General features: G+C 34.5%; 1 protein-coding gene and 1 pseudogene across 3 annotated transcripts; one reads left to right on the top strand and one right to left on the bottom strand.

The window, feature by feature from the left end:
- Window positions 1-1,413: 1,413 nt before the first annotated feature.
- On the bottom strand, window positions 1,414-7,918 carry LOC126676870 (DEAD-box ATP-dependent RNA helicase 46). 3 transcript variants are annotated; one of them, XM_050371190.2, is made up of 8 exons: window positions 7,676-7,918; window positions 6,073-7,284; window positions 5,705-5,923; window positions 4,711-4,779; window positions 3,884-4,153; window positions 3,439-3,789; window positions 2,966-3,243; window positions 1,414-2,666 (listed from the first exon to the last, which is right to left on the bottom strand). In XM_050371190.2, exons 2-8 carry the CDS (start codon window positions 7,267-7,269, stop codon window positions 1,655-1,657), a joined length of 3,396 nt encoding a protein of 1,131 aa, XP_050227147.1. In that variant the 5' UTR covers window positions 7,270-7,284; window positions 7,676-7,918; the 3' UTR covers window positions 1,414-1,654. The 3 variants fall into 3 exon arrangements, with proteins under 3 accessions (XP_050227147.1, XP_050227146.1, XP_050227148.1); XM_050371189.2 differs by having other exon boundaries at window positions 6,073-7,271; window positions 7,676-7,917; XM_050371191.2 differs by having other exon boundaries at window positions 6,073-7,271; window positions 7,767-7,917.
- Window positions 7,919-10,775: 2,857 nt separating this feature from the next.
- LOC126678303 (protein-tyrosine-phosphatase PTP1-like) lies at window positions 10,776-12,897 on the top strand (annotated as a pseudogene).
- The last annotated feature ends 13,788 nt before the right edge of the window (window positions 12,898-26,685 follow it).

The following is a 26,685-nucleotide window of genomic DNA, read 5'->3' as shown; positions in this document are numbered from 1 at the left end:
GGGTATTTACTTTTTATAAAAATAAAAATTGTTTTATATTTAAAAATATTATTTAGTTTTTTTAAAACTAAAAATTATTCATATATATATATATATATATATATATATATATTTACATGATTTATATTTAATAAAAAATTATTAATTTTTTAAAATTTAAGAAAGATGATTGTTTTTGTTTTAATTATAACTATAAGGATCATTTAGAATATTTATAAAAATTTGAAGTATTGAAAAAAAGATCAATTTCATGTTTAAGGGTGTAATTGAAACCAAAAGATGTGAATTTTAATTTTTAAAGGAGCAATTGGAAGTGAAAGGTCATAATTTGGATATATTTGATAGTTTTATAACGTGAGGGTGCAAACGAATTGGAATTTAAAGGTGGGGTATTTTCCAGAGAATAAACCAAAAATAAAAGACTCCAATAAATTGAAAGAACAAAAATAAAAAGTAAAAAGTAAAATTCATTCAACAGATAGACCTAAATTGAAAATCAACCAATGTAAAAAAAAGGCACTTATTTCTGAGATTTTAAGTGGATTTTTGAGGTTATTAAATTTGATTAAAAAGATGAATTATTAGGTTCGATTAGAGAAACCAAAAACTTAGAAGCTCATATAAAATAGGAAACAGAAAAGTGAAATCTCATAGATGGAAATAAAAAAAAGTAATGGAATGATTAAAAGCAAAGATTTATATTCCCTTGTATAATCAAATAACACATAATTTTCTATAAATACAAGTCCTCTTTTACATTAAATGAATTTTAATAAGATAATAGAAAAGTGGTAATAGTAGTAGAATATAATAGGCAACAATAATATGAATATAATACGTTGAAACTTTTTTAAAATATACCTAACCGGTTCACTCGGCGGTCGAACTGGTTGAACCGCAAACCGGTGGCCTTGCCAGTTCGATCACCGGTTCGGTTTTGAAACACTGACTCAACCTAGTTTGACCGTCGATTCGTCGACGCTCCGGAATCCACTTCTGGCATCTCTCTAATAAAGTGTTCCTCTATTTCAAGCAGGCTTTGAAAACTTCAGCAAGCCAAACCTACTTCCGCAAGTTATCAATTTGAATTACGAAATAGATACGCAAGAATTAAAACATAAAATCCGACACATGCTGGAGTAGGCTCTTCAAGTATTTGAATTGGAGTTGATAAATGGAGAAGGCTCTTGATGTTATTGGATTGGAGTTTAATTTTATAAATAGTTTCGAGTCCGAGCTAATTTTGTAAACATCTCCAAAAGAAAAAGTTAATAAGCATTCTAACGCATTGATGCCTTGTCATTTGACTCAATTTCACGTCCTTTTTGTATTTTTTTTCATTTTACATATTACTTTTTAGAAATTAAAAAATTTAATTAATATAAATTTCAAAAGTAAAATATCGAGAAATCATAAGATGAATTGAAGAAAAACTAGATATGAAAGTGAGGAAAATGTAACCACAAGTCATTCTTCTCGTTATGACTTCCCCAACTCCAAGCAAGAAGATAATCCAACTTGTGTGTGGGTCGATCAGTCAAAAACAAATAATGAAAGGCTCGACTACACTGCTACTGTAGCGGCGTTCATACATGATATGGTTGATTCAATTCTCTTGCCAACGCAAAAACTCCCAACAAAAATGTTTGACGACTCAAGTTTCAGGTACTGCTTCAATAGCCGATGCCTCCTCTGGAAGCACACAACTCTCAACCGCCAGGGAAGGTGCATTATCATGTGCACCTGATTCAGGAGCCTGGCTTACTGCAACTGAAACTTCCTTCTCATCAAACCGTGATTTCCGTGGTCTCTCATAGCTTCTGCTTCGGCTGCGACTACGACGTGGACTGCGACTGTAGCTGCGGCTACGACGTGGACTACGGCTATAGCTGCGGCTGCGACCTCGAGACCAGCTCCTACTGCGACTGCGACTCTTGCTCCAACTCCTACTTCTGCTACGACTTCGGCTATAACCCCATGTTCTAACTCTATCAGGACTACGGCTATTACTTCTATTTCCCATTTCTCTTCTGTCATCAAATCTACCTCTTCCACGTCCACGTGGGCCACGCTCACTCCTCCCCCAACTATCATAATTACCAAACCCACGTCCTCTGTTTCCACGACCAGAAAACAAGTCATTTCTCCCTCCTCGTCGTCCACCAAAGTGCCCATCCCTCATCCCACTGTGCCCACCAAAACCTCCATCCCTTATTCCACCACGTCCTCCAAAATTCCCATCTCTCATCCCACCGCGTCCACCAAAGTTGCCATCCCTCATCCCGCCACGTCCACCAAAGTTGCCATCTCTCATCCCGCCACGACCGCCAAAACCACCATCTCTCATCCCACCACGGCCCCCAAAGCCACCATCCCTCATTCCACCACGGCTTCCAGATTCCCAACGCCCACCGCCTGAATCAAAACGGTTCATCCCACCTCGATCCTTGCCCAGAGCAGGTCCGCCACGCAGTGCCATCTCTCGTATCTCTGGAGGCACCTGTTGGTTAGCTCCCTCCAACACTTTAATCAAATCAGGTGCATACTTCCAGTCCTGTTCTGAAAAAAAGGTGTAAGATATACCAGTTGCACCGGCCCTCCCTGTTCTACCAATTCGATGAACATAATCCTCAACCCCAGTAGGGAAATCATAGTTTATCACAACTCTGTAACAATAAACAGGGCAAGATATTAAAGACAAGGGCTAAATAATGATTTAAACAAATAAATTCAGCGACATATGTACATGATGTGCAAGTTATTTATCCTAGACACCAGCCATTATACATTTTTAAACAGAACAGTAGACAAGTACTAAGCGGATGTGTAATTTCTTTATCCTAAACAACAGCCATAATACATTATTCAACAGAACAGAAGACAAGTACTAAGCAGATGTGCAAGTTCTTTATCCTAAACAACAACCATTACACATTTTTAAACAGCACAGAAGACAAGTACTAACCGAATATCTTTGATATCAAGACCTCGGGCAGCAACATCGGTGGCAACTAAAATTGGTGATTTCCCACTCTTGAACTGATTTAAAACTGAATCTCTTTCAACTTGGGACTTGTCTCCATGGATTGCAGCTGCCCCAAACTGGCGCCCAATACTACGGGCAAGCTGGTCACACAACCTCTTGGTGGAACAAAAAACAATAACCTTTGAACCTGTCTCTTGTGCTCTAAGAATCTGCTCCAAGCGACATTCCTTCTCCATTTGGGGAACTACTTCTACATACTGCAGATACAAGTCATGCCATGTAGTTCGGCAATGAGAATATGAGACATTTCAAAATATGAAAAACAAGGAAACAGCCAACAATCATTTATCCACTATTGAAGAACAAGAGGAATGAGATTTAAGTAAAGTTTTATGTATAATTGTTGGATGCATCCAGACAAAATAAACAAACTGAAATAATTTAATTGATACCTGAGTGATGGACTTGTTAGCAGAAAGTTCATCCACATTGCCAATATTCACCTGGACAGGATTCACAAGAAGATCACTTGCTATTTTCCTCACTTCTTTTGGCCAGGTTGCAGTGTACATAAGTGTCTGTCTCCGAGGAGGTATCTCATTCACAATTTTGCGTATCTGAGGCTCAAAACCCATATCAAGCATTCGATCAGCTTCGTCAAGCACAAGTAGTGAAATTTGCCTGAAGTCAATCTTTTTCATCTCAAGTATATCATTGAGTCGGCCAGGAGTCGCCACAACAATATCAGCACCTCGATCAAGGTCTCTTAGCTGATTGGCCTTGGGAGTTCCACCATACAAGCACTGCAATAAGAGATTGATGCACGTAATAAACCATCGATTCATAGGGAAGTTACATGTGTGATGAACTAAATAAGTGATGATAGATGCAACTCACCGTGCAAGAGACCTTTGATGATTGTCCAAATTTTATCACCTCGTCTTGTATTTGTGTGGCCAGCTCTCTTGTAGGAGCCAAAACCAAAACAGTAGGGCCATTCTGAGAATTATTACAGCGTTGTCTAAGAAGAATGAAGGCAGGGATCAAGTACCCCAGTGTTTTACCAGAACCAGTCTTGGCAATTGCCACTATGTCCCGATTCTGTAATGCAATTGGCCATGTTTGAGCCTGGATCGGAGTTGGAGCTGAGAACCCAGCTTTACGTATCTGAAACAGAAACACATTTCCGGCCCGTGAAAACCAATAAATTACAAGGGCGAAACCTATCTATATGTAACTAGAACGTTTTGAAAAAAAAAAACTAGCATAGGCAATGTAACTTTTTGTGGCAAAAATTCAAAAAAGAAAACTAAGATGGACAGGTATACGGTTGCTTACAGAAGCAACTCGAGGCAACTAAATAGGGCAATTAAGACAAATGAGGCGGAGCCAATAAGCTAGAAATCCCAGTCACATCAGGTGTGAATTGGAAAATGGCAAACAACCCTTCTAGAAGATGCACAAGAAAGGCTCCAACTGTCCAATTTGCAGCCTCCAAAAATCAGAATACTTGTTGCATGTATAAGTGTGCCAATAGGAGAGCAGCGTACGACATATGCTCCTCGTCTGGAGCAGATATCGCACCTGCGACAAGTGAGTAAAAATAAGTTCAAAACAATTTATAAGGCAAAACATTATCTCAAAAGGACGGGAAGCAGATCTTTAACGTGCCTTTCAAAACCCAATATATAAAACCTAAAATCACACTCAATACCACAACTTACATCATATAATATCTCATGAGGGAAACCCGTAGCTTCAAAAGTGATATATGGAGCTGGAACATTGCCACCCTATGCAATGAAAAACAAAAGCCATAGAAACACCTTCAGATTAAAAATAAGAGGCATAAAGCATAAAAACGTTAGGGGAGAAAATTTTGTATCAGAAAGAATGGCAAATTTTGAGGAGAAAGGATTCATAAGGCAAAACATATGGACAAGCAGAATAGCACGTTGACTTCAATTCGGATAACATAGCGGATTAAATTGAAATAACAAAAAAATTATTAGACCAAACAAGAACTTTTACAGATAACACGAACTCACAACATCTTAGCACATACACACATGGACCCACACTTCACTCTCATACACTTTCATTAACTCACTAACACGACACTTATTATTGGTTCTCACTTCTGAGAAAATTTCACTCAAAACTTGGCACAAAAAACAGCAAGCCAAACCCATATTCATGCAAGTGATATGTCGACAACATAGTTTCCACTAGGAAATGCAATGACTTATAGAGCATTCTAAAAATTAACTTAATTATGAAGTAGAGTTGACAAAATCAAGAATATAACATAGAATATCAGATATGATATTTAACAAAGAATATCACAAATAAGTTAACATATTTAAGACACATACTGATCCTTCTATAAATAGTTGTAAAAGAATGTAAGAAGAAAAAACTTCATGCCCAAGTCCTATTCATATCTTTCATATTTCCACATCTGTGACAAATTCCAAAATCTAGAATGAATATGTCAATGGTCCTTTACCATGATTCACTTTTACATTTTTCAAGAGAAAGAGTCATTATGTACAACTGAAAGGTGAACCAAATGATCATCCACACCATGCACTACACATGTAAGCGAATATTTTGTTCAACATGAAATAAAAACAAAAAAAAAGAACAGATACTTGACTTCATAACTGCTACATATATCTACTCAAAGCAAAAATCCAATCATATTAGTGTACGGACCGTAGCAGTGACTTCATGCGTTTGGCAGTAGGCTTCTGTAGGTGAAAGGTTTGTAACATCTGTCACTCCAACAGAGGGAGGCCTCACGATAGCATTGTTTGGAAATGGAGTATGACCACTGGCATGATTATACATGTTATGCATGGTGTGCCCAGTTGAATTAAATCCACCAGCATAACCTGGTGAGGCATTTTGATATGGCACATCCATCCTCGACTCCTGAATCGATAAGACACTACCTCTTGTAAGTAAATAAGGAGAAGAAGGTTTGATCGATATCATCGGTGAAACACATAGTTTACACCAACACCAGTAATTATTAATGCACATTACTCGACGGCAAAGAAACAATATAGAGAAACTCACACCTGCTGGTTTCTACTCATCGGAAGGGCTGGAATGTTAGACTGTATAGGACCCATAATGGGTGGCCTTTCGGTTTTAGCACTGACATAATAATCGCTGCTAGTCCCACCACCATGTGTGTTAGGCACATTTGATGGATGATTCTGCAGCATTAATGGACCAAGATGATTATGAAACCTAGGACCATGCTGCTGATGAACTAAATCAGTCCCACTTTGCTGCTTCTGGGCCAAAGTTGCAGGCTGCATATTGACAGAAGAACCGTTGAACTGCTGAGGTTGACCGCTATGTGCACCTCCTTGGGCCATTGAAACAGGATTGCCCGCCGCAGGTAGATTTAGAGAGGATGGTGCACCAGCCTGTTGAAAATGAGATGGCGAAAAATTTGTTTGTTTTCCCTGAGAAATGTCAATTTCCCCCCTTTTTGCAAATGCTGTCTTATGATCACTCTGATTAGGAAACTGCTGCTGCGAGCTTTGTTGGTCCTGTGGAAGCATGCTTTGCTGATACGTCATATAATGCTGATATGTATATTGCTGTCCTTGTTGTGGCATTTGTAAGCTCTGATGCTGAAGCATGTGCTGTCCACTCTGCTGAGGCATCTGCTGCATTGGCTGCTGCGCAAACTGCTGACCTCCGTGCTGAGACACCTGCTGTCCCATATGTGGAAACATCTGTTGAACTGGTTGCTGCATCATTTGTGACCTTGGCTGCCCAGACTGTTGTATGCCGTGTGTCAAATGAGAACCTGGTTGTTGTACTACCGGTTGATTAACTTGTGTCACAGGGAGCCCCTGTTTCAGTGGCATTAGTTGCCCATGCTGTTGAGACAACTGGCTGTTTTCATGCCCCTGCTGCTGGGTAGCTTGAGCCTGCAGAGGTAATTGACTAGTTTGTTGACCCTGCTGCTGAAGTGTAGATTTCGGCATGGTTTGAGGTGCCAAACCATTAAGTTGTGAGGAATGCACAGTTGGAATCTGAGCCAACTTAGGTGTAGAAACAGCAGGAGGTGGGCCAAGTGGCAATGGTGGAGGAACAGAAGCTGGTTTTTCATACTGTGTGACATTAGTTTCAGGGTTCCAATAGTATAAGAAGCCAGTACTTCCATCAATCAATCCCATCCAAGGTTTTGGAAGAGTTGGGTCCTCGGGCGCATAGCGCGGCCCAGCAGAAGCCGATGATGGATCCGTAGATGCCATACCTGATACGATAATCTTAATGAGCATAAGCACACATTAAGCAAGCAGCCATTAAAAAGAGAGAGAAAATGCACAAGAAAACATCTACTCCTATTTTTATTCTCAACAATGCAAAACATCACCCCATCTCACTTCTACCCAAAACCAATCAGAACATAATATTATCCAATTAATTACTAAAATAGTAAAAGAATAATTAAAGGGCACCTAATGTTTTGCAATCTTATTATCTTTGAACATCATCAAATTAACAATCTTATTCCAATTTCTTTTCCAGAACTTACAGCAACTGTATAAAACTAAATACCCAAGAGGATCAAATGAATTATTATTCGAATACCAATTAACACAAACTATAGAATTAAGCTAATTAAAAAACATGTATCAGAAAGTAAAGCTAACCCACCCAAAATCCGGCTCCGGAGCGTGAAACCCACGCTCGGTCGTAATTGAGACTTTTGTAGTAATAACAAGTTAGGGCAGATGAATAAAGTGACCTTTAATTTGCGTTGAATATGAAGAATTGTGAAGCGGAGTCAGGAGTTAGGGTTAGGGTTTCCGTCCTTATTCTTAGAGGAGGAGAGCAGCACCAGCAGAAGCTTCTCTATTATTTTTGGCTCCGACTAAAATATGTTTTTCTATAAATGAAAATTCGCTTTAAGCCTTTACAAAAAAAAGGTAACTACTCTTAAGCTTCTTTCTTTTTACTTTTTTTTAATATTTTATTTTATTTTTATTAGTATTATTGTTTCCTCTTTTTTTCTGTAAGGCTAAAATTTCCATTAATAACAACGAAAATTATAAATATGAACGGTTTTTCAACACATTGAATAAATTATTCTAAAAGTGATGATGAGAACGGTAAAAACCGTCATCGAATAGGGCTATACAACCATGAAAAGTTTCCAATGAGCTTTACCTCAAATGATATAAGCGCTAAGCAGTAAACTGCTACGTCGTGGGTTCGATTCCTCCCACAAGCACTCCCCCCTCCCCAAATTATCAAAAAAAAAACCATGAAAGGTTACCCAAATACAATTATAAATAGTATAAAAATTATAAATTTAAAAATTTGCAATATAAAAGGCATAGATCTATAAAATCTAAACTCGATAATTATTTACAAATATTTAAATCCATAAAAAATCTTCCAACAAACCGGAATAACGGAGATGCCGAGGAGAAAACCGAAGCTACCGGAAAAGTTTCCGGAAGAAACGCTGGAAAACTCTGAAGACAGACTTCGAACAGAATCTTGTAGAAGCTCCATAAATGAAGAAGACCCAACTCACATGGGGTAGAAAAACTGAAAACAGGAAATAAAAAACTAAGAATATATGATAAAAATCGTTTATTAAGCATTAAAAAAAAGATTTGAAAGTATTAGAGGGTTGGGAGGTGATTTTGGCTAAAAATTGGCCAAAACCACCTTCCAAATAGTTTATGCGGCGGAAACGTGAAGAGAGCTGGAGTTTTTTTTGGAGAGAATAGGGTTTATGGCAGAGAGAATAGGGTTTATGGCAATGAGATAAATGCAATTTCGAGAGATAATAGGCAAACTTTTCACGAAAAAACCTTATAGTCTCAACCATATGAAGAATGTGTTGACAAACGCATGGAAATTGGCAAAGAGTTTTGTTCTGTGGGAAGCTGGAGATAACTTATTTAAATGTGAATTTACTTCAAAGGCAGATAGAAATAGAATTCTAAAGAAAGCATCATGGCACTTTGACAAGCAATTAATTTTGTTTGAACTTATGCATGGGACACTACAAGAAATACTATAATTGGTATAATTTTGCAGCTAAAGTAATTTTGCTGCTAAAAGACATTTTATAGCAACATTTTAAAAAATTATTATCGTTAGTCAAGTTTTATACATCAACTTAAAATTTGATGCCATAAGTTCAATTTATGTAGCAATTTTAAAAGTTGATAGCATTAATCGAGTTTTATATAGCAATTTTAAAAATTGTCGCTATTAGTCGAGTTTTATGTAGTAAATTTAAAAGTTACAGAGTTTTATGCAGCAATTTTAGAAGTTGCTGCCATAAGTCGAGTTTTATGCAGCAATTTAAAAAGTTGCTGCCATAAGTCCAGTTTTATGCAACAATTTTAAAAATTGATGCCATAAGTTCAGTTTTATGCATCAATTTTAAAACTTGATGTCATTAGTTCAGTTTTATGCAGCAATTTTAAAAGTTGCTGCCATTAGTCGAGTTTTGTACAGCAATTTAAAAGTTTTTGTCATTAGTCCAGTTTTGTGCATCAATTTTAAAAGTTGTTGCCATTAGTCGAGTTATATACAGCAATTTTAAAATTGTTGCCATTTGTCTGACTTTATGCAATAAGTGGTTCAATTATAAAACAAATGTTTCACGATCCGGCCATTTGGGTTCCTAAAATACTTTCTAAAATAGATTGTATTTTTGTTAGTTATTGTTACCAGCCAATAAAATAGGCTTAACCCTTAAAGAGACCCCATGTACTTTATCTTTTTTGTTAATGAAGTCTCTATTTCAAAAAAAATGTTATGTTTTCGGTGCTAAACTTTCAAACGTATTTCAACTGTCATGTCGTCTAATTTTTTAACACTATTAGTTTTTGCTGATGTGGGGTTTGACTTGATAATATATGTGATTACATTTTAGCCCCAAAAATCTTCAATGGAGATTTAATTTTTTAAATAAAATATAAATGTAACATCATTTAAAGTATTATAAAGTTAATTTTATAATTAAAAAAATATTTAGTTAAAACAACAGTAATCATCACAATATCAACTCTCTCCTTACCATTCCCACAACCATCACTCACCTCATTGTTGTCGCCATTCTAAACAAACTCACAAGATTTTAACGAGAACGCGTTCTTCTCACACGCAACGCTTCTCGGTCTGATTCTCTCACATCTCGGTTACAACGAGCTAGACATCGTAGCACTGTCGCTCTCCGTCGACATATCCTTTACTAGGGGTGAGCAACGGTCGGTTCGGTCATCGAACCGCCCAAAAATTCAAAACCGTTCGGTTTTTTAAAAATTTCGATCACCGAACCGTATTAACCAAATTATATCAAAACCGTATTAACCAAACCGAAATATTACGGTTCGGTTCGGTTCGGTTCGGTCAAAAACCGTAATATTTTTTGTATGGTTTTTAGAAAGAAAAAAACACAGTTTTTTGAAAAATAAATAAAAAAATGGAAAAATTTAACCTAGAGAGTACATGTACTTTAAATTAAATCTATATTTATCGTTTTTTATTATAAAACTATAAAATTAGACAAGTTTAATATATAAATGTGAGTATATGAAAGTTTAAAACAACGTAATTTTTAAATACGGTCGGTTCGGTTATTACGGTTATTTTTTTGTAAAAACCGTAAACCGAACCGAATAGTTAAAATTTTAAAAATTCGGACCGTAACCGAACCATATTTTCAAATTATATTTCGGTTTGATTAATTCGGTTCGGTTCGGTTCGGTTATTCGGTTTTGACCGTTTAATGCTCACCCCTATCCTTTACTTCCTCCCGGTCAGGTCATTTTACACTTTTTGCTGCTTTCGATTCTTCTCTTCACACTTGTGCATCTTACTCTATTCAAATCTCCTCCGCGAACATAATGTTCCCGGCCTTTACACCATCAATTACCTTCGCAAACTCATTTTTGGTATTAAAATCAAAACCCTACACCGGGCTGTTGCCTCACCGTCACCGCAACTTTTTTTAAAACTGGTAAGCAGTAACACATCATTTGTTGTTAAAGTTTTCATCGACGGAGTAGATATCACTCATCCAGGTCTTTTCAACAACGGTGAAAAGTAGAAAATAATACAACTGGGAAACCACATTTCAAAGTGCGATCGGTCCTACCTCCACAATCCAACACTGGCATCAGTAGCGATGGCAGCTTCCTCCGCCACATCGGCAGAAATCCTATAACAACAACATTATTTCAATTCTCATATGATAATCTCTCTCTAAAGACCAACTCAATTATTGTTTAGAAGCTCTACATTTTTTTCAAAAACAAGCTCTGGAAACTCTCCTGATTCAATCTCTCATGAATTCGATCGGTTGCAGGTTAAATGACATGTTTTCAAAACCCTAACTTTCTCCTTTATTTTTCGCTAATTATATTAAATCGTTGAATAAGGTATTTATTAATATTAATTTTATGTTTTTAAGGTCAGGCCAGTCGGATAACTCCGACCCATATGAGAACAAGCTGCACAGTGGCTCTTGATAGTGTTAACACGAGCAAAAACCGATATATGGATGTGATACCTTGTATATAACTATTACTCTACACATTTTAAGATGAAAACTTCCTTTTTTTTTCTTGATTTTGACTCCTCTTTTGTTTTTTGTTTTTTCAATTAAAGTTGAGGAAAACATGGTTGTTTTGAGTCCATGTAAAGATTATAGACCATTTGCGAAGGAATACATCAATGTTATCTTCATTTCCGTATATGCATTTATCACTTATCATTTTCCTTGTTTTATGATTTAGTATAGTTATGGTTTTTTGATAGAATAGTGCTATATTTTGTGCTTCATTTGTCTAAAGACTCCTTCATCTGAAAGCATTTCTCGGTTTATAACCATGCATGGTCTACTGCCTCACACTTATGAGGATTTATGGGAGATGGTAATCCAATGTTGTTGTCCTGTCATTGTCATGCTTACTCGCTTAGTTGACAATTACAAGGTACTTTGACTTTTGTTAAAATTTGAAATTTGAAAATATAATGTAAATATAATTGCTAATAGCTTCTGAAATAGCCATATGCTGATTTAATTCTACATGTGCTAAACTATTTTCATTTTGAGTTGTTTCTCTTTGATTGTTTTAGTTTTGCTGGTTATTTTACTTGTATGCTATCCATACTGGTTAATGATTGAATTTCCATTTTTTTATTTCTTGTTGAAAACAACCAAGTCGTTATTAATTACATACAGTCAGTTTACTTGCATTCTAAGTTGCAAATAATTTGGCTTGTTGTCTTAGGACAAATAGTCTCTTAAGTTGTAAGGAAGCTTTATTATGAACCACCAGGAACTCATAGAAAGTACTTTTTATTTTCTCTAGTGTAGGGATTGTTTGTTCACTATATGAAGAAAAACATGCATATTTTAAAGGGTTAATGTCAAAAAAAAATCACGAACTTTACACGTTTTCTCATTTTAATCACGCATTTTAAATTTTCTCATTTTCATGCACGAACTATCACTTTTTTTCAAATTCATGCACGGTGCTGAGGTGTCACTCACTCATTGGTGTAAAATGACCTCCACCTCAGCGAATTACACCACTGAAGCAGTGACACCTCAGCACCGTGCATGAATTTGAGAAAAAGTGGTAGTTCGTGCATGAAAATGAGAAAATTTAAACTGCGTGATTAAAATGAGAAAACGTATAAAGTTTGTGAGTTTTTATGATATTAACCCTATTTTAAATTCTTTTACATTTTGAATTTTTCCAACTCTTGAATTTTATATACAGACAATTAAATGTGAAGATTACTTTCAAGCTGAAGATGTTCCTCGAGATTTTGGCAATATATTTATAGTTACTAAATGGATGAGAAATACTGACACTTCGATAATATTGCGCAACTTGTAAGTGGGTTTTATTGTTAAGCAGCTGAATATTTGTTCATGATGTCATGTTATTTATTTTCTATGCAAAGTGACAATTAAGAACTATGTAGTGATGAGTGAATAATGTGTCATTTGTAATTCGGATGAGGATGCATTTCATCTACAGAAAATAGACATGGGAATGTATCTTGAAATCTATTCTTATTGATTTGATTGGACTGTCTGAGACAAGTTCAAGGACCCTTCTCTACGTTGGGCTTTCAAAGGCCTTATGAGTGCTAATTTAATTTTCTGCAGCGTGGTTCATCAAAAGTCTTTAGCATTTTGTGAAGAGAGAATGCGTATATTAGACTGTATGTAGTAGATGCAAGATCAATTCCTTTGATGCTTGGTAGAAGAAATTAAAGTAGAACACATCAGTTCTCATTTTTTTCTATCTTAATCTTTGTGGAAGCATTCGTCTTTCATTTCTGACAACTTGTCAAAATCGAATCAGATTAGCCGGTTCGACCACAAAAATCGGGAACCGATCATAACATCGTTTCAGAATGGACCAATAACTAGATTATCAAAAACCCGTTTTTTTCTTATCGAACCGGACGGATAATTATTGGAATTAAACAGTTAAACCGGCCCCGGTGCATTTAGACAATTAAGCACTCTTGTTACAAAATAAAAGTAGTTGGTGTAGGATTCAAACCCACCTCATTAACAAAGTTGATTCCCTTTTTAACATTTGAACTAAGATGATTTACATGTTTAATTTTCCTATTTATTTAATAATATATCATATAACTGATGGTAATAGCCATTTATTTTTAACAAGCATGATTATAGTAAAAATTAACAATTATGATTATAGTTTAAAATTAAATTAAATAAATAAAATTTGTTCTTATTTTTTAATTAAATTATACACACATAATTAATGGAAAGATTTTGATTATAATATTCTTATTTAATTTAGTTTTATAATATAAACTTATTATAGGTTTGACCTTAAGTTTTTACCTTGATAATACGAGTTTAATCTTATTTGGAGATTACTTGAAGTCTTGTACTTAATTTTTTTGATAAAAATTATTAATTTATTATTTTAATAATATATTATAATTTACAATATACAAATTTATTTTTCTATATTTTTTATTATATAAAATATTTATTTCTCATAAAATTATATAAATAATTATTAGATATATTATTATGTTCAACCCCCGGTTCAATTTCGGTTGAACCTCTAACCCTTGACCCTTTGTCCTCATCGGTTCAATGGCCGAGTCAGTTTTGACAACATTGTACTAATCGTAAAGTCTTAATATTTTGCACAACCACAAAGGTCAAATAGCAAACAACTTTAATTGTTGTTTAGAGTTACTTATTGTGGTCCTATATTACAGGTGTGAGCGGAGCGGGGTTCGGGAGCCGCTCGTCCAAATTTATGGCTGATCTCTATTCTGGAAAGGTTTGAAAAATATGGAGTCGCCATCTAGTTCAGTTAGAAAATGCATTTTCTACCGACTGGATAACCTCATTCGCTTATGAGATGATCGTACGTTGGACAAGAAGACCGGGTTCGTGGACATTCTACCAAAACTCATGTACTTGACTTATCGATTACGTTGTTATTTACTGGACATATTCATTTATTTTCATCTCGACATTCATGAAGTTCATAGTATAATTTGCTGAAAAATAAACACGTATGAAAGCAATAAATGAACCCATATAATGTCAGACCTCGCCTTACTTAGCACGATAATGGCGATTATTTAAAATATCTTTATTTCCAAATCACCACTGTAAAACGTGTTCTGTAAATAATTAAGCACAAATATATAAAAAACCTTTATACAGCAATTTTTTAAAATCATTGTATGAAAACTAAGTATTGTTACAAACTTTTATATATATGATACAAAATATATGTATATGTACAAAAAAGGTTTATTCTAAACCAAAACATCAAGACATCTCAAAGCTCGTAGATGTGACAATTTCTATGTCTCAAGCCCAAACTCTAAACCCAAATCCCTCTCTAGTTAATTGTACTATAGACTGCCTTGCTAGCTGAAAAGGTTTTAAAACAACTAAAATGAGCGAAAACTCAGTGAATAGACATAACAAGCATAAAACATCTATACTTAAAGTAAGTATATCATATAATAGCGAATACTGACAACACAAAATACTTGTATAGTTCATCACGAAAGCAGTTACAAATATAAACGATATCAAAAAAATTTCAATTTAAATATGCAATGTAGTTTGTATCAATCATCAATTATAACCTTGATATATTACCCTGTAATAATAATATAAACCATAACCTGTAATCAGGAACAATACACTGATCTACAATCTAACCAACATATCTAGGAACACTTTATGGCTAACCATTCTCCATCATTAGCACGGCTCAGCCCTTCTCCCTTCACTGACCATCAATCAAGTGTCATGTGTCAAATGCGCATAGACACTCACAATATCTCATATGTGCATATAACTAACTCAGCACATAACCAGGTGCATATCACAACTCAGCACCTCCTAAATATATCGTTACAGAGTAGGCATATCATATAAAAGAAAAAACAAATCATTTCATCAAATTCTCATTTAAAAGTTAATCATTTTGAAACGACTATCGAATTGCCGGAAGGCATAATACATTTCTAAATAATAAGTCAATGTATAAAAAACATAAAAGTTTAATCATATTCAAATCCATATATATATATATATATATATATATATATATATATATATATATTTAAAACGTTCAAAGAAACGAACACCTTTCGTGTATTATCAAAACAACCATATATAACCATTTAAAATACAATAAACTTTGACACTTTGAATATCAAATTACCAAACTAATTTCAGTAGCAAGGGCTAGTATATCTACTCACAACACAACAGTCAAAACTAGTCCAAAATATCGTCAAAAGCTGCCTTACTTCCTATTTGCACCGTCGCTACCAAAACGAGCACCTAAATGAGTAATGTAAATCACAAAACACCATCATGAATAGTGTAGCATGTTTATAACGAGTAATGTAAATCACTACTGTAGCATGAATAGTACTTTGTCTGCCACGAGATTCCTGCAGATGAATAGTACTTTGTCTGCCACACTACTGTAGCATGAATAGTACTTTGTCGGCCACGAGATTCTTGTAGATGAATAGTACTCTGTCTGCCACATTATTGCTGATTTTAATCATACCGCGAATAATACTCCGTCTGTCAATAAAGAGCTGTCGGAAATATTGTCGAGGAATACATTTTTTTTATTATTTTTTTTTTAATACACCTTAATTTTTGCATGGACTGCCCAGATGGGTTTTCGATCCATCAGGTTTTTTTTTTTTTTATATATATATATATACACCTTAATTTTTGCATGGACTGCCCAGATGGGTTTTCGGTCCATCAGGCTTTTATTTATTTTTATATATACCTTAATTTTTGCATGGGCTGCCCAAAAACAGGTTTTCAGTCCATCAGGTATTTTATTTAAACATACATATGACTTTATAAGCCTTTATTTTTTACAAGATTTTACAATACAGACGGGAAGATCCCAAAACAGTCGTCTTCGTTATCTTCTGCTAGGTTAAACGTTGGTTCTGAAGATGCTGCAGAATTTGATGAAGATGATGATGCTTTGGATGATCCCTGAATAGTTTGAAGAAGTTCCTTCATGAGTGTGAAGTACTGTTCTTCTGTTTTTGCTGATGCCAAAAGCGCACTTGCTCTAGATTTTTGAGCTAAAAACTGTGTATGCTCTGGATTTGAAACGGCTAATTGGCTTCTTTTTAACCATTTTTCCATTTCCGGTTTTAGGAGTTTTTGTGGAACCTTGAAAGAACTCCACCACTTGACTTTAAATCTTCTCTGGATAATAAGATTTTCCAATTCAGTGCCCACGTCTAAGTACCATTGAGTTACCCAGGGGACGAAGAATTTTGCAGAAAAAAGACACAGTGGAGCAAGTCTTTTCTCTACCTCAGAAGGTTTAAAGTGGGTTTTCCAAAGTTGGAAAGATTCCTGGACTTCGGGTATTAAGATATCGGTAACCGAACCATAATATTTCCACCATTGTGAAAACCATGAGGGAAACAAGGATGGGTTAATATGGTCATTAAAATAAAATAACCATGTGTGAGTATTTTTATTGTTTTGGATCAAGAAAACATTGAACCAGGCTTGTTGGTAATCCCAGTAGGAAAAAGTTTTACAGTGGTTTAAGGAGGTTTTAAAGTTTATTGGAAATGATTTTGGCTTAGCAAGCTCTTGTCCCCAATCAGAAGGATTTAGGATTTTTAGAATTTTACAGGTAGAGTATGAAGGCTCTGGTTGATTTTCTGTGTAGTAGAAGTGTTTAAACTCTACTGACTCAGTCATTTCAAGAATGCTCTGGTAATATTCTCTTGTTTTGGATAAATCCCAAGGTTTGTAAAACCAATTTTTTCCAAACATTTTTTGTAATACCAGATATGGGTTTTGATCAAAATATCCATTTTCGATTGTAACAATATTTTGAAAACTCTGTTTTTCAATAAAACTTGTTTTCCGTTTTGGTTGAGCCAAAATATTTTGAGAACTGTTTTGAACCCAAATATTTTGAGAAGGGTTTTTAGAGGATGAAGATTCTCCCTTCTCTGTTTTGACAACGATTTTAGGGGTTTTACCTGAGATAGTTATAGCTTGGGAAGCTATAGAGTTTCGGCAAGCCTCGAGAGATTTTAGAATTTCCAATTCTTTCCCAGATTTCTCTGTATTTTGCATAGAGCTATGAAGGGCCCTTACCAGTTCTGGGTGTTTTGAAATGGATGATATCCATTCCTGTACCTGCAAAGTTTTGTCCTCGGACTGGGTTATATTTGTGGCTTTCGCAACATCGACATAAGGTAATATGGGTTTTGCTCCTGAAAGGGTTATTTCAGAAGTAGCTTCTTCGGGTTTTTTCTCAGAAGGTTGAACCTTCTCTTTTCCTTTCTTTTTTGGCATGGATCCTTCTATCTGTTCTGCAAAAATTCTCTTGTTAGAAAATCAGGCAGAGAGTTGGCTTCGCCTTTAATATATTCAATATCAAAATCAAAAATACTTAAAATAGCTTGCCATCTAGCAAAGATTTGTTTAGATGCAATATTTTGAACATCTTTTTGTAAAATTTCCTTTGCAGATTTACAATCGACTCTAAGTAAAAAATTTTGATTTAATAAATCAGATTGAAATTTCGTTATGCATAAGACAATAGACAAAATTTCTTTTTTAATTGTGGAATAATTCTTCTGGCAATCATTCCAATGGCTTGAAGTGTATTGAACAACTAGTTCCCTGCCGTTCTCAACTTGTTTTAAGATACCGCCAAAGGCTAAATCTCTAGCATCTGTTTCGACCACCTTAGGTAGATCGGGATTGGCTAGATAAAGACAAGGGATTTCTAATACTTGTTGTTTTATTTTTTTAACGATAATAGTGTGTTCATCAGTCCAGGGAACTGGGGTTTTCTTAAGCCTATTGTGAAGAGGCTTAGCTAACCTATTCATATTCGGAAAGAAATCTAACACATAATTGAGGCTTCCGAGAAACCTCTGAAGCTGAGTTTTGTCGATAATTTTATCAGGAAATTTACTAGCAAACTGCAAAGATCTTTCTATAGGAGTTATGGTGCCACATGTAATATAATGACCCAAAAACCTAACTCTAGTTTGAAATAGAGATATCTTTTTTGCAGAAACTACTAACCCATTTTTCTTGATGATGAAAAAGAATGTTTTTAAATGTTTTAAATGTTGCTCAATCGAGTTAGAAAATATAAGAACATCATCAATATATACAATACGAAATTCCGAATAAGGATTAAAAATATCATTCATAATCCTCTGAAATTCAGAAGGTGCATTTTTTAAACCAAAAGGCATTACATTCCATTCATATTGTCCAAATGGAACTGTAAATGCAGTTTTATACCTATGTTTTGGGTCGATTTGTATTTGCCAAAATCCTGACTTCATATCGAATTTTGAAAACACAAATGAAGAACATAGTTTTTGCAAAAGATCTTTCTTGTTAGGTATAGGATACCTAATCCAGCTTAATGCTTTATTTAGCGGTTTATAATTAATAACCAATCTAGGAGTTCCTCTTTCTATTTCTGAGGCCTTGTTTACATAGAAAGCTGCACAACTCCAAGGAGATCTAGATTTAGAAATTAACCTTTTAGATTCTAGATCTTGAATTTCTTTTCTACAAAACTGTTCCAATTCAGCATTCATCTGAATTGGCCTAGCCTTAGTAGGAATGTTTTTCTCATCAAAAAGAGGTTCATAAGGTAAATCTACCATATGTTGTTTTCTGGACCAAAAAGCATTTGGTAGTTCCGAACAAACTTCTTTTTCAAAAAGGTTTTGGAGTTCCGTTATCTTGTTTTTTATAACCTCAGTTTTCAACTGGTGTTCGATTTTTTGAAGTTGGACTTCTCGTTTTAATTGAAATAAATCGTTTTGTTTTCCTCTTATTAGAAGATTGATCTCATTATTATAGATAGAACTTGCTTTTATAATATTGAGATTTCTGGTTTTAGGTTTTTCTAAAAAAGAAAAATTGAGTTTTACCTTCTTTTCTTTAAAATAAATTCCATCATAATCTACCTTGTAAGGTGTTATTAAATTGATAAAAGGTGTTCCTAATATCACCGAATGGTGTATATTATCGACCAACACAAAGTTTGTTTTTATTAACAAGCCACTATTAGAAATACTTGCTTCCGCTTTCCCTTTTAAATCCATTTTAGAATTATTTGCAGAAGTAAGTCTTTCAGAAGTTTTTTCATGAAGACTTTTTGGAACTAATCCAGTCTTAATGCAATTTAGATCTGCACCAGTGTCAAATAGTGCAATAGTGTCCATTTTAAAATTGTTTGAGAAAACAATAGAGATTTTTATAATATATTTTCTAGAGGTTATTTCTCTCAGAACAAATAGAAAATCTTCAGGAACTTTTTCTATTTCTTCTAGATTTTGTTTGTCTAATGACTCCTCTCCTTCACTATCACTGGAAGTTTGTGATAGTTGGGAAACTAAAAACTGGATAGTTTCCGAATCTTTTTTCTGTCTTTCTTTTATTTCTTTTATTTCCGATTTTATGTCTTTTATTTCCTTTTGTAGGTCTTGAATGGTACCTAAAGGTTTTTTATCTTTCCTTTTTCTATCAAGAATAGTTGTAAGATCATACAATCCTGTACTAGTACAAGGGATATTTGTTTCTACAGTTTTAGGTTCTTCTTCTAAAGATTTTTTGAGCTGATCTAGACATTTTTTCTGCATTTCAGGATTACTAATATGCTGGATTACATCTAAGAAAAAGTTTTGTTCCTTTGTAAGAACATTTACATGCTTTGATTCAGAATCATCATCAGAGTTAGAATCAGAACCAGACGAAGAAGTAGTAACTAGTTCGTCCAACTGAGGATTTTGACCTTCTGAAGACATTTCAGTTTCAGAGTCAGAAGAATATGATAACAAGGCTTCTATTCGATCTAGGACTTCACCTTCTAAATGAAGTTCCTGGATTTTCCTAGACACTCTGCAATATTTAGATATATGGCCTTTCTTACCACATTTGTAACAAGTAATATCTTTTAAGTTGGCTTTATTTGTTTTAGGCTTATCATATTGTTTTCTGAAAGATTTTCTGTAAGGTTTTTTGTAATAATGTTTTTTATGATGAGTATCATGGTTTTTATCTTTGGATCTAGGACGAAAATCTCTAAATCTTTTAGACACACTTTTTGTTATTCTGCTGCAATCACCATCACAGTTCTGATCTTTACCTATAGTAAAATCAAATTGCTTGCAGAAAGATCCTAATTCTTTTTTACTTTTTCTTAATTCCCATTTTAGATGTTTTTGGAGTTTGAGATCTTGACAGATCTCTAGACCTTGTTTTTGTGTTAAACTAATAAGTTGCCCATATGTTAGCTGGTCATAAGGGATGATATGAGAGCCAAAGGTTTCTCTAATTTTGTTTCTAACCTTTTCTCCTAACAGGGTTGGGAGACCGGCCAAAAACTTTTCTTTCCAAAATGGTTGGTTAGAGTCTTCCCTAAGCATGACTCTAGAGAGAAATGTTGATTTATACCATTGGAAATCACTAAGTTTTTTACATCTAAGGTTTGACAAAAGGTCTGCGTTTTTATCTTTAAGATGTGTGGAATCTCCTATAAAGTGTAATGATATAGCAAATATAAGAGTTGACACGGCATCTTGAATAGGATTTCCTAGTTCATTTAGAACAGGTCCTCCTTCATCACTTACCTGAACAGCATTTAGAATATCTAATTGCTGGATCTTCGTAAGATAATAATCCCACCATCCTTTGAGTTGTCCTGAAAATCCTGCTATAAGGAGTTCAGCTACAGTTCTATCAGAGGTTCCAATTTGGGTTTTATAAGCATTGGATGCCATAGTCATTTGCTGTAATAAGTTTAAGATTTGGTATTCAGACATACCATCAATATTCCATTCGTAAACCGAGGAGGCATTGTACCTAGGCTGGACTAGCATATTAGGTTGATTTCCCAATTCTAATTCCGGATGCCTGGAAGGAATCATAGATAAAGGATTTGGGTTATGCCAGTGTAATTTTTCAATTTTTGGAGACTCTTCCTGAAAAGCTTCTTCATCAGATGTGTTTTCAATTTTTTCTAATACCCCTATGCTCAGTGGTGAATCTTCAACCACTGGACCTCTGCTAGTGGCGGTTTGACCCATACTAGTGGAGGCTTCTATTTTATTAATTTGGTTCTTAATAACCTGAAGGAATTCATTTTTAGCAGTTTTTACCTCATTTTGAGCACTGACAGATATTTGATAAGGTTTAAAAATGGGTTTTACTTGTTTGCCTTTATCTATCCTTATAGGCTCGATGGATAATTCTGGCTTTTGGACTTGTCTTTCTAGTCTAGAAAGTTGTTTCCCAAGAGTACTTAGACATATATTTGTAAAATTATTCTGAAGAACAACATTTTTTATGTTTACAGAATCGGTATCCTGTGGTTTTTTAATCGGACAAGCATCAACTCTTTGGTTTGCATATGTATAACTAATTTGCCTAAGAGGAGGATGTTCCGAGTCAATTGTTCCATCAGGTGTTTCCCAAGATGGAACCTTTTTTCTAATTGTGATTGGTTTTACGGCTTTAAAAGGGTATACAATATTGTTATTACAGGCATATATTTCAAACCAATCAAAGAATAAAATATGAATTTTATTTTTGATTACAAAATTATAAAAATAATCTTGAATCATTTGTCTTTCGTTTTGAAAATTCTTAAAGAACCAAGTCCTTTTTTCTAAATTTTCGATTGCATAAAAGTCATCACGTAATAATTTTTTATTTAGGACAAATTCCTTTTCTATAACATTTAATTCATTTGCAATATTTTTTGTTATAGCTGAAGGAGTCGGGGAGCCAGGGGGTGACAGGTTTTGATTCTCTGTGCGAGAACCCACGTAGACTGGTTGAGGTACCTGAGTACTATAGTCTACATTTTGCAAAGATGATGAAGGTATATCTGAAGTGGAATACCTAGCAGGGATGTTGTAAGGCAAGAGATCTGTCAAGATCTCAAACTCCAAAAACATCTAAAATGGGAATTAAGAAAAAGTAAAAAAGAATTAGGATCTTTCTGCAAGCAATTTGATTTTACTATAGGTAAAGATCAGAACTGTGATGGTGATTGCAGCAGAGGAACAAAAAGTGTGTCTAAAAGATTTAGAGATTTTCGTCCTAGATCCAAAGATAAAAACCATGATACTCATCATAAAAAACATTATTACAAAAAACCTTACAGAGGAATCTCGTGGCAGACAAAGTGCGCTTTTGGCATCAGCAAAAACAGAAGAACAGTACTTCACAATCATGAAGGAACTTCTTCAAACTATTCAGGGATCATCCAAAGCATCATCATCTTCATCAAATTCTGCAGCATCTTCAGAACCAACGTTTAACCTAGCAGAAGATAACAAAGACGACTGTTTTGGGATCTTCCCGTCTGTATTGTAAAATCTTGTAAAAAATAAAGGCTTATAAAGTCATATGTATGTTTAAATAAAATACCTGATGGACTGAAAACCTGTTTTTGGGCAGCCCATGCAAAAATTAAGGTATATATAAAAATAAATAAAAGCCTGATGGACCGAAAACCCATCTGGGCAGTCCATGCAAAAATTAAGGTGTATATATATATATATATATATAAAAAAAAAAAAAAAAACCTGATAGATCGAAAACCCATCTGGGCAGTCCATGCAAAAATTAAGGTGTATAAAAAAAAATGTATTCCTCGACAATATTTCCGACAGCTCTTTATTGACAGACGGAGTATTATTCGCGGTATGATTAAAATCAGCAATAATGTGGCAGACAGAGTACTATTCATCTACAAGAATCTCGTGGCCGACAAAGTACTATTCATGCTACAGTAGTGTGGCAGACAAAGTACTATTCATCTACATGAATCTCGTGGCAGACAAAGTACTATTCATGCTACAGTATGCACTCCAATTTCCCTATAAAAAGGACCCTCTTCTCCAAAGGAAGACACACCAAATTTTCTCAAGATTAGAAAATTTCTACTTCTTCTCTCTCCCTCCATACTTTCTTCTCCTCCTTTCCTTGTTTATATTTGTAATTTATATTTCCGCATTTTATATTTCTGCAATTAAGTGGTCGGTTATACCGCCCGATATTATCATGTAAGCTTATTTTATTTTATGTCATTTACTTGTTTTTTTTTATTCCTTAATCTTCTCTTCACGATGATCAAGTACCCCAGATCCTAGGATCGTCTCTTATGGTATATATATATATATATATATATATATATATATATATATATACACTTATACACAAATCTAACACCGAATTGACCTAAATTCAGCTCCTACAAATGGATTTTTATATGATTCATGCATGATTATAAACTTGGCAACAAATCTGCCTTAATAGGCCGAACATTAGGCCTCTAATCAAACATGTCCTGGGAACAATATAGACATAATTTTAACAAACTCTTTGGTGAAAATTTTATCCCTTTGAGTCTAGAATCTAAATCAAAAAGAATTTCATAATTTAAACATCTGAGAAATGAATTATGCAAGTGTTAGTGAGGTCAGGTCAAACTGCTTTCACATTTGAAATAATAAAATGTTGGGGTTATTTTAGGTATCAGAACGATCAAACTAATTTAAACTCAAAGAACAAAAGTTGTAGGAGACACTCTAAAGTTTCTCGGAAATCAAGAATTGATTTTGAATTAAATAACTCGACTTATATGCAAAATACATAAGCTATAACTTCTGTCATAAAACAGAACAAAGCAACAAAGAGGTAAACTATAACTCAAAGCATAAATTGATACAAGAAATTACCAAGTAGGTTATCCCACACCTTCTAATGCATTATAACTTGAAGAATTGAAGCTTAGGTTGCTCAAATGGAGTTAGGGATAGTGGATTCGAATTTCTCTCTTAGGTTATTAGGTTTTGTTGAATAAAAATATCAAAGAGGTAACTTTTAACTTATATCAAGGATATTTTATCATGTAAAACAAAAGATTTGATTTGCATATAAATAAATAAAAAATTAATAAGGGTTCATTTAGTCCTTGAATAATTTCACAAGTTCCATTTAAACCTTAAAGTTCCAATTCATTTCAACTAACAAAATCAACTTAGTTTACCGACGAGTTTTCATTTCAATTAAGTCCTAATAATTTTTAAACTAATCAATTGACATGATAAATATACTCTAGCATTTGCATGATAATGAATGTTTAATGAATGCATAATCTAACATTAGAGTACGGGTGTGACATATAAGATCCGCATTTGACTTGATCTGGCATGTGAGGCAAGTAGCAAGTACTCCTAAGCATACATCTAACCTTGGTGGTTCCTATCATGTATCAGATAATGGTTGGTCTGGATCATTTACATGCATAAAGCCAAAAAACCGGATGTTTAGGTGTGGTTGATTTTATTATTAGTCATCTTGAATATCGTATGCGACCTCTATTTATATTTTCATGACAATCTTGTGATTTCTAGGTGAAATATTAGATTTATTGAATTTGATTACTAAGTTAACGTGATTAGTCCTTTAGCCTGTTAATATTTGGATTTGGACGTGCTTTCAAAAAGCTTTTAAACAATATTAACATACACAAAGGGTAGGTGACAAACATACAAGGTTAGAATACTTAAAACCTTGTAGACCGGAGTGTTTGCAACTCGGTGCAATTTGACCGTCGAGGTGGTCGGAATCAAGACTCGGTCAGAATATATAAGTTCTTCGTCTAGTAGATGCGGATCCGCTGGTTTGAACCAGGGTCGATTTCTAGTTTATACGAACACAAAATGACTTCTAAAAATTGCTGGTTTTGTTGGTTGTGGGATTCGAAGCCCGATTGACTTGGCAGATTACAATTGTGGGCTTCAAGGCCTAAAATAAATTGGGTTTGACCCATTGCAACAGATATTATAATTCTAAAATTAAATACAAATTTGTGGGCTCAAACGGGGCCCAATTCCGAGTTCAAACGAACCTAGTAACACGAAAACAAGGTCGAATTGAAGTTTAGAGGATCAGGAAAGTGTTATGGGTTAGGGAAAAAGGAGGATCTTAGCATCATAGGGAGTGGAGGAGGCGCTAATTTATAGTGGCGGCGGCACCAGAGCATAGTGCCACCGGCGTCACTCCTTCCGAGGGGCTTCAGCTCGTCGTTTTTCGGCAGTTTTGTCATTTCAGTTCAGTTTTCATGCAAAAGAACTCAAAAATGCATAAAAACGAACATAAAACACATTGACATGTAATGGAATCGATATACAGTTGATAAAACACATCAAATAATCTAAAAAACATGTTTCTAATGTGAAATCATAGCAATTTTAGCAGGAACACGTTCATGGCATAAAGCATAATACATATCCTAACATGCGTTCTAAGCATCAGAATCAAACTGAAACAATATATGGCTAATAAAACATGTTAAAACAGTCTCATAAATGTTTCTAATCAATTTATGTGGAATTCATAGCAAGAATATTGAAATTAGTAGTTATGGCAATTATAGCAATTTTATGGCAAAAGTAGTCAAAAAAGCTAAACATGCATCCTAAATACATAGAATTCAGAAGTTATAACTAAAACAACATAAAAGTGATAAAGGAATATTACGAGTCCTCATAAGTATCATTCTGAATCCTTGTCTCGTTTTCTAGTTATCAAGATGTAGAATCCAGCTTTGGATCAGTGTGCAAAAGGGCGTTCTTGAGTATTTAAAGTGTTTCTAGCTTGTTTTTTAAACTGGGAATCGACTGTGTGTGCTTTTTGGTTGTGTGGTTTGGACAACAAGGGGGTTTTAGGGTTTGATTGTGCTTTTCAATATGTGATGGTGCCACCCTAGGTCAGTTGATTAAGGGGTGTATTTATAAAGGTGAGTTTAAGGTTAGGGTTCCTAGAGTCTAAGTTAGTTTAGGTTTCCATTAGCTAGAGTTGTAGATAGGTGAAAGAGTGTGAAGTGATGAGATGGGTTAGAGTTAGGATTTTTAATTAATTAAATTCGGATTAGGAGCACCAAACCACAACAAATCACAAGCCAAAAACAACCCTAATCCTATTCAACTAGGCATTATGGCGATTATCGATCTCGTATTTATCGAGTATTACAAGTTACGATACCGTATACTTGCGGTAAATGACCAATAAGTTTTTGGCGCTGTTTCCGAGGGAA

Source organism: Mercurialis annua, linkage group LG4 (genome assembly GCF_937616625.2).
Source record: "Mercurialis annua linkage group LG4, ddMerAnnu1.2, whole genome shotgun sequence".
Taxonomy (NCBI): domain Eukaryota; kingdom Viridiplantae; phylum Streptophyta; class Magnoliopsida; order Malpighiales; family Euphorbiaceae; genus Mercurialis; species Mercurialis annua.
The sequence above is the reverse complement of the archived record's forward strand: the minus strand, read 5'-3'. Positions and strand labels throughout refer to the sequence as shown.